General features: G+C 48.0%; 1 protein-coding gene across 1 annotated transcript in view; it reads right to left on the bottom strand.

Annotated features, from left to right (window-relative positions):
- The window catches only part of LOC310771369 (chloride channel protein 2-like), a gene marked incomplete at both ends in the record, with an annotated part of 82,670 nt that extends 74,964 nt beyond the window's left edge, over positions 1–7,706 (bottom strand). The window contains 2 exons of the mRNA XM_083663995.1: positions 6,584–6,634; positions 7,691–7,706. Coding sequence (XP_083520121.1) covers positions 6,584–6,634; positions 7,691–7,706 — 67 coding nt within the window. The remainder of the gene's footprint in view (positions 1–6,583; positions 6,635–7,690) is intronic.
- Between the last annotated feature and the right edge of the window lie 1,732 nt (positions 7,707–9,438).

The raw sequence follows: 9,438 nt of genomic DNA, 5'->3' as shown, positions 1-9,438 counted from the left end.
AGGTGTCCTTCATTGGCCTGACGTACACCCCACCGCTGCAGCCCTAGGTCCGGCCGTCATCGCCCTAGCCACCTGTCGTCACTCTAGGCCATCTACCCACTACTCCTACTGTCTGACACCCCGGGCTCATCACCATCACCGACCCCTATCCTCATCATCCTGGTCACCTGCTTGCCTAAGGGAAGGGGGGGGCGCCCCCCCAGCCCCCCCCCCCCCCCCCCCGCCGCCTCATCATCACCTCCAACTCCTATCCTCCCCTCCTCTTAATCATCACCTCCGACTCCCATCCTCCCCTCCCCTCCTCTTAATCCATGTCACCAACGCGGACTCATGGATTCCTCAGATCATCCTCATGGAACTCCCAATCTTGTTACCCCTTTTTTCACCTAGCTAATTAACTAGTATTCTCTAAACCTACGAACACTTAAAGACTACATTTTCTATTTCTTTTTGGACTCTACTTTTTAGATTTTCAACTCCCTTCCCTGATCTTAGGATAATTTAAAAATTACATTTTTATATCCCTTCTGTTGGACTCTTTTTTACATTTTCAATTTTCTGTTCTCTTGTAAATTTTATTTCCATAATAAACCATTCACAGAGTTTCATTATCGGAAACTCTGTGCATGGTTTAGCCCGGCATCTCTCGGCCTGTCTCGGAGGGGAGTCCCCGGATGGGGGTCCGCTGCTGTGGCCTGGGTGGGCCCGTCCCCCGCGTGGCCTGCTCTCACGCTCTCAGTCACTATGCTGGTGGCTGGGGGCTGGGGGGGCGGGTCGCGTGGGGGCTGGGTCCGCCCGGGCCGCAGCAGTGGGCCCCTAGCACAACGACCTCACAAGGTTCCTCCTCAGCCAAGTCACTGGGGCAATCCATGTGGCGATCCATGTGTGGATTGCCACCATATGGTGGAAAGGTTTTCTTGCGTTCACTGGGGGTGAGGGGGTGCCGCTGTGTCCCTGCCTGGCCTTCCCTCCCACGCCTTATGTGGGCGGGGGCCAGGTCGGGGGGCATCGGTGCTCTTCATCACTGGTCGAGGGCTGCCGGTTGGTTTAGAACAGCTTAGGTAGGCGATAGATTAGCTACAGCCTAAGGCTGACCTGTTATAGTGTTCAGGCTAAAATCAGACTAGAGCAGGGTAGGATAGGCCAGATTAGGCTGTAGATTAGCTAGATACTATGTCCCAGTTAGCTCTGGTTAATGCTTAGAGTAGTCAGTTGTCTGATCTTCTCCCCCCCCCCCTCTCTCTTTCCCCCTTCCCCCGCTTCTTCCCTTCTTCCCCCTTCCTGTTCTCCTCTCTTTCCATGCTCTTTCCTCCCCCACATCCCACCGCCCCCCCCCTCCCTTCTCCTGCTCTCTCCTCCTTCTCCCCCCCTCTGCTCCTTCTCCTCTTCTCCCCTATTTTCCTGAATCCCTGCCACTTCCTGCTCTCCCTTCTCTCACATTCCCCCTGCTCTCCTTCCCCTGCACCCTCCCACCTCTCCTTCTCTGCCTCTCTCCTCCTCTCTGTCCTCCCCCCTCTCTCACATTCCCCCTGCTCTCCTTCCCCTGCACCCTCCCACCTCTCCTTCTCTGTTCTCTCCTCCTCCACATTTCCCATTTTCTCCCCACCCTCGCCCTAATCCGGGCCCGTATCCTACTCCCTCCCTCCACCCTAGACCCTACCTCTACTCTACCTCCCCTGTACTCTTCCACCTCTCCTTCTCTGTTCTCTCCTCCTCTCTGTCCTCTCCCCTCTCTCACATTCCCGCTGCTCTCCTTCCCCTGCGCCCTCCCACCTCTCCTTCTCTGTTCCCTCCTCTCTGCCCTCTCCTCCCTCTCACATTCCCCCTGCTCTCCCTCCCCTGCACCCTCCCACCTCTCCTTCTCTGTTCTCTCCTCCTCCACATTTCCCATTTCTCCCCACCCTCGCCCTAATCCGGGCCCGTATCCTACTCCCTCCCCTCCCCTCCCCCAACCCTAGACCCTACCCCTACCCTGGCTCTCCCTCCCCTGCACCCTCATCTCTCCTCCTCTGTTCTCTCCTCCTCCACATTTCCTATTTTCTCCCCACCTCCCCCCTCTCCTCCCTCCTCCCTCTCCCTCCCTCCTCCACTCTCCTGCTTTCTTCAAATGTTCAAATGTTATCTTTATTCTGTATATTCTTGTTACTGTGTGTTAGCTAGAATCAGCTAGACATACTTTCTGTGAAACCCTCTGAGACATGCTTGTGAATTAGGGCTATATAAATAAACTTGACTTGACTTGACTACTCTCTCTGATCTAGGCATCTCAGGATCTGCACTCTCCTGGTTTACCTCCTATCTCTCTAACCGCTCATACCAGGTTCTATGGCGAGGATCTCTATCCAGATCATGTACTCTTAGCACAGGTGTGCCCCAGGGCTCAGTCCTGGGCCCCTTGCTATTCCTTCTCTATATCAGATCTCTTGGCCATGTGATCTCATCGCATGGCTTCTCTTATCACTGCTATGCTGACGACACTCAGCTCTACCTCTCTTTCCCCCCCTCAGACACCCAAATCGAGGCACGTATCGCTGCATGCCTCAAAGACATTGGTGCTTGGATGTCTGCCCACCATCTCAAGCTGAATCTTGGTAAGACAGAGCTACTCTTCCTCTCCGGGAAAGACTGTCCCCTCACTGACCTTTCCATCTCCATTGACAACACTACTGTGTTGTCAATGCCAGGACTCCTGGTCCAGACACTTGTCATCTCTCGCCTGGACTACTGCAATGTTCTTCTGGCTGGGCTACCTGCTGCAGCCATCCGACTGCTTCAGCTCATTCAGAACGCTGCAGCCCGTCTGGTATTCAACCAACCCAAATTCTCTCATGTCACTCCCCTCTTCCGGGACCTTCACTGGCTTCCCACCTTGGCACGCATTCAATTCAAAACACTGGTTCTGGCCTACAGGGCAGTACACCAGACAGCTCCTCTGTACTTACAATCTATGGTCAGGCTCCAAATCTCTCCCCGGTCCCTCCGTTCCTCCACCAGCGCAGGACGCCTCGCCCCTCCTTCACTACGGGGGCTCAAAAGTCGCTCATCCCGTTCGTGACTCTTCTCGTCCCTGGCACCTCAATGGTGGAACAAGCTTCCACCGTCGGTCAGGACGGCCGAATCACTGCCGATCTTTCGGAAAAGACTAAAGACACACCTTTTCAGGCTCCATCTGGGCCCTTCTAAACTAACAACTTCTAAACTAACCTAAGCTAAACTTGTACCACTATTCGTCCAGAAGTTGTAGTTGTCATATACTGTGTTGCATAGTTTATTGCTCTATTGCTGACAAAAATGTGTTATTGTAAGTCGCTTTGGATAAAAGTAATGTAATGTAAATATCTTATCTGAATAGCTCAGTCATATAGTGTGAAAACCAAAATGACTCCTGATTACAAGACAGACAGTTGTATAGTGTGAAAGGAACAGAGACTGACGACTCACGAGGATCTTGTAGTCTGTTAGTCGCCGTAACGTGTGCGCTTTGTAAGAGATCGGTGAATCGAATCCCACTGTCGTGTCATCACAACGCAGGCTACAGTTGCAGCTATTAAATTTGCGCTTTTGAGTTTGTTGTTCTAATGAGAAGCCTCCAGTGTCTCTCCCACAAGTGTATTCTTGGCAGGGTGCGAACGCCTCAAACAGCACTGAGAGCATGGGACACATTCATTTACATATTACTTATAGTGAGTTTTAGACCTGTTAAGCTTAGCCATTGATTCACAGCCTCTCATGCCTTGCTGCTTTAACAAATGGTAGTAAATAATATTGTAATCATTTTATAATAAGGATATTTTTTTTATGTTCAAGAAGTCTTTTGAACTGTATTCCTCAGTAATGTTACAGTATGTTTTTTTTTCCAAGTTTTCCAAGATTGTCCTTGAACAGCAGCGAAACAAAAGTGGTTGCCAGGCAACAAACGAGTTCCAGTATGAGTGGGGACTTTTGGTTTGTCGCTAATTGAAATGAGTGCTTATGTGAGCAGAGACCTCTGGCACTGACCAGGTGTTTCAATGACTTTGACTCTGTGACTCAGCACTGCAACGCTCTGTCTGACCAGTATCAATACAGAGCAGAGCAACCATCGTTAGGACAGTGCATCAAAATGATTCTCCAGTGGCACACACACACACACACACACAGCCAAGAAAGGCAGATGGTGGTATTGACGATGAAAATGTGAGTGTCATTATGTGAGTAAGCGTGTGGCTAAATGTGTTGGGATGTGTTTGTGTGTGTGTACGCACGTGTGTGTGTGTGTGTGTGTGTGTGTGTGTGTGTGTGTGTGTGTACGCGCGTGTGTGTTTGTGTGCGTGTGTTTCTGTGTGTGTGTGTGTGTGTGTGTGTGTGTGTGTGTGTGTGTGTTTAGAGAGGTAAGTCATTTCATTTCCTGGATGAAAGCCTGGCAAACCAGATGCCAAAGCAACCTGCTGCTAACTGCTCTCTGCCATCACTTCTCTCCCTCTCTCTCTCCCTCTCTCTCTCTCCCTCCCACTATTCATTCTCTCCCTTGCCATTAACGCTCACTTCATCTTTCTTTTGTTTTTTCCTGTTCTCCTTCTCCGCAACCCGCTGCAACTTCTCTCTCCCTCCATATCCAAGCAATCATCTCTGCATCTCTCTCTCTCTCTCTCTCTCTCTCTCTCTCTCTCTCTCTCTCTCGTCCCCTAACACGCCCATATCACTGCCGCTGCCGACTCAGCGCTTTCTTTCTGCAGTCCTCTGCAGACACACAAGCACACTTCTTTACACTTGTATACCCTGATGCTCACTCACACACACACACGCGCACGCACACACACACACACACACACACATGCGCGCACGCACACACACACACACTCAATTTCCCTGCATTTCCATTGCGCATACCTTTGCAGTTCTTCAGATGGATGCCAATACACACACACACACACTATATACATAGGGCTGGCACGGATCAGAAAACCCACGGTTCGGATCGCGTGACGGATTTTGACCCACGGATCACGGATTTTTTCGGATCAGCAAAAAAATATTTTTTTGCAAAAAAAAAAAAGGCAGATTTTTTTCTCTCAAAATTTGATTTTCAATTTTGATTCGATTTTGTAATACTATTATACTTTATTATATTTTGTTGCACGCTGCACAGCTCAAAAAATATTTTTTTCTCATAAGTGATACAAGTGATGCTTTTACTCTGAAGGCAGAACAACCCAACTTCCTGTTTTAGCGTGGCACTGCTATGCCTAACTTCCTGGCTGTTGTTTGCTAACCTGCAGTCACTTGACACGAGTACAGACAGGGTGAGTCTGGAAACATAACGTTAACGTTAAGCTACTCGGTGGCCCCACATGTTGTTTTGTTGTTATGTGTCTTAAGCCAACATTTCACCGTCCGGTGTGTGTGTGTGTGTGTGTGTGTGTGTGTGCGTGCGCATGTGGTGGCTCTCGTTATATCTTGTCGCTGCTTGTCGGCTCGTACTTGCGCTCGCCATGATGATGCCTGTCTGTGTCTGGCTGCGCTGCAGGCGTTCTCATGCACTTAGCGTTAAACTTTAAATGCAATGAAAATGAGGGGGGTCCGCGGACCACGGATGTTCCGAACCGCGTCCCGAACCGCGGGGGCTGTGATCCGTGCCAGCCCTGCTATCATACATACATACAGCAGGGGGAGCAATGAAGCGCACACACACCATCAATCTCAGGACTTTATATGGCAGCTACAAAAGGTAGTCGCACGCACACTCTCTCACACACACACACTCACACACACACACACACACACACACACACACACACACACACACACACACACACACACACTGCAGGCAGTGGTTAATGACATCATCAACATTGCCATGGATTATGTGCCTGCTCTTTAAGCAGCAGACAGGAGGCAGACATTGATCATCATGGCTGTGTACAGCCTGCACGCCTAATCACAACATCCATCTCTCCTAACACACACACACACACACAGTACACACACAGTACACACACGTACACACAGTACACAGACTACACACACACAAAGTACACACACAAACATATTCAGAGTTCTTTATGACTTTGCATTGGGGCCTGCGGCAAGCTTTAATAAGGCCAGGCTGGAGTTAGTGCTTTGGGGGCCTGGGAAAACACACACACACACACACACACACACACACACAGGAATGTGCATATAGAGATATCTTTCACATTGGTTGTTGTTTATTATGATGGGGACACAAGGAGAGAGAGAGAGAGAGAGGGGGGGGGAGAGAGAGAGAGAGAGAGAGACCGAGGTCAAAGACAGAGACAAATCTGAGCACAGGCGGAAGTTTGATGAGTGTGCACCTTGCAAAAGCAACACACACACACACACACACACACACACACACACACAGAGCAAGAAGCCTTGACGAGCGAGCGTGTGATTAATTAATTGATGGCGGTATTATTACATCATTGCGGGGGGGGGGGGGGGGTGTAACGACCTTTCCAAAGCAGCAACACGTTATGACTGCTTATTAAAGATTAATGCAGAGTATTAGGTGCAGCGGGGATGGCTGGTAGTTGGGTGATATGAACTAGCTTAATTGTTTTTCTTTTCTTTTCTTTATTACCAGAGATAAAGTCCTGGGCGGGGGCCGGCAGAACGTACGGGTACCCATGCCCTGCAGGACAGATAGACCACACAACACAACACAACAAAACACAACACAGTTATAAACATGAGGCAATTGCCCCGTAAGATTTTTTTTTTTTTTTTTTTTTTTTTTTTATAAACATAGGCTATAATATTATAGGCTGTGTGGTAGTTGAAACATAGTTTCAAGTTGACGTTTATTTATGTTTGTAGTTGAAACAAAAACATAAATACTGTATAGGCTACATACAGTACAACACAAAAGACTGTTATTTAACCTTTGTCGCCACCTGGTGAGTAAATATATATGTAACTAAAACCATTAAAATTGACAACCGGTCCGCAACTTTTTTTCCCCATGTATCTACCGGTCCTTGGCACAAAAAAGGTTGGGAAGCCCTGCTCTAGAGGACACTAGATGAGACTAATGGAAGAGAAAAGATTTCCACCTTCTGAAAAGGCAATACCAGCCAAAATAAACATTGTGTTACATTGCTTTGAAACGTGTGGTCTCCCTTTTTTGTCAAGTCCATTAAGCCTGGGCAGTGGCAATGTACTTAGTCTGGTGATTATGGATCTTTCCAGGAGGCTGAGAGCAGTTTGGAAAATAGCCTTATGGTTACACCTGCCCAGTCTGTTCATTTAAAATGAAGTGTGTGCGTGCATGTGTGTGTGTGTGCGCGTGTGCGTGCGTGTGTGTGTGTGTGTGTGCGCGTGTGTGTTGATCCCATGGATTCCTACCTACGGTGCACATCGCCTCCCTACAATCCATCCTTCATCTGAAACAAGGCGTGTTCAAAAAACTACCTCTCTCTTTATCCATTTTTCCCCCGACGTAAAAAACATTATTAGTTTGTGATTTATGTTGGCCCTGTGCCAAGGCCAGCAGCAGCGCCACAACGTGGACGAGCGAGAGAGAGAGAGAGAGAGGGAGGAGAGGAGGGATAAACCAGTTGACAGGGTGTGTGTGTGTGTGTGTGTGTGTGTGCGTGTGTGTGTGTGTGTGTGTGTGTGTGTGTGTGTGTGTGTGACAGAGACAGGTAGTCCACTGCGTCTCTGATGATCGAGCCGTCATGCTGTGTACTTGATGGCTTTGTCATGGTGGTAGATGAAGGATGAAGTGCCTGAAAGCCAAACTTGAGCACAAGTTACAGATCTCTTCCCAGAAAGTGACTTGGGTAGAAGTGAAAGTCACCTCCTATTAGAACGTTACTTGAGTAAAAGTCTTAAAAGTATCTGTTATTTACTCTACTTAACACATTCACTGCCAGCCTTTTTTTTTTACTGTAGGTAGGTTCTGGCAGAGGGTTTTTTTGAGGATTCTGGCTCATCTTTCAAGACCCGAGGATTCTTTTCTGCTAAGATTTTGTGAACACACAATATCTCAAAAGAACTAATAGAATGTGTGCTTTCTCTGTCTAAAATAGTTAGTTTGTAGAGTTAGTAGTTATGTAAGCATTAGCAGTTGAATACAGCATGGTTTCAGCGTCTGGAAATTTATTCTGAGATAAATAGCTTTTTGTGAAATTCGATAGAACAGTCACTTTAACCATTCATTTTTGGCATCAGTAAGACGTCAGACATCTAAACAATAGTTTTGAACAGTAATTTCCTCCATAACAGCAGGAAACCCCCCTCTGCTTCCAACTCCTCCCTCCGTGGGCGTTCTCCTCCGCAGCGTTTGTCACAAGCGAGTGTTCTGCTGCTGCTGCTGCTGCGAGTTTGAGCAGCCTCCCTCCCTGGCAGCGAGTGTGGATAGGGCTCACTTGTTTCTTGGGTTTGAGAGCTTTGATGAAGCTTTGTGCGATTCTAGGCTTTATGCTGCGTGTTTCAAAGTGTTTTCCACCCAGTCTATTTTTGGAATCCCCACCGCCAGCTCCCAGCGCGATAATGAAAGCGTTTTCGCCATCCATTTTACAGTAGAGAATGGTTTCCTCGCGCGTTACCCTACAGTTTTGGCTCTGCGTTTCCTAGTGTGGAGAGCACTGTCGCCACTTAGTGGGTCCGTGGAATGGGTTGTACACGTTCGCTGACTCCAATATTTTATAGGAGACGTGGGAGCGTTGATCCACGTCCCACCGTCAAAAATTTTTTTTTTTTTTTTAAGCCGAGATAACTCGTCCTTGGCAGTGAACCGTCGGATTCTGTAAGCCGAGATAACTCGTCAATGGCAGTGAACGTGTTAAGTATCAAAAGTCATTGTATGATATTAAATCTATTGAAGTAGAAGCACAACCAAATGCTGTAAATAAAAAAGTGCAAGCTAAAGACGTGCCTGTGCGTGAGTGGAAATCTTATTCTCGAGTTATATATGGTGGTTGACAAACGTTACGGCGCATTACTGCCACCACTGGAATGGAGTGTGCGCCGTGATGAATGTAACTGGCAATCTAGGAGCAGTTGATTGGCCAAACCTGCTTGCTTGCAGGCTACCAAATCTCCTCCATTTTATTTTGTACTAACGATGATTCAAATCTTTCGTTACCAGTGTTGGGACTAACGCGTTATTAAGTAACGCGTTACAGTAACTAAGTTACTTTTTGCGGTAACGAGTACTGTAACGAATTACTTCATCAGTAACGTAACGTACTTACAATTATTGCAGTTTAAACAGGCTCGTTACTCGTTACTTCACGTGCATAGCAGACAACTCATAATAATCATCGGCCGTGGCGGACGTGACGCAGTCACGCAGCAACGTGCTTACGTGCGTGCAACTGAATGAACGAAAACAACAATGGCGGCGCCCGACAGTGCAGGCGTGGGGTTTCTGTCCTGGAAATATGCACATTATTTTAACGTTCTCACGGTAAAGGACAACAAGAATTTAGT

This window comes from Poromitra crassiceps (genome assembly GCF_964638095.1).
Source record: "Poromitra crassiceps genome assembly, contig: HAP1_SCAFFOLD_561, whole genome shotgun sequence".
Classification (NCBI taxonomy): domain Eukaryota; kingdom Metazoa; phylum Chordata; class Actinopteri; order Beryciformes; family Melamphaidae; genus Poromitra; species Poromitra crassiceps.
The sequence above is the reverse complement of the archived record's forward strand: the minus strand, read 5'-3'. Positions and strand labels throughout refer to the sequence as shown.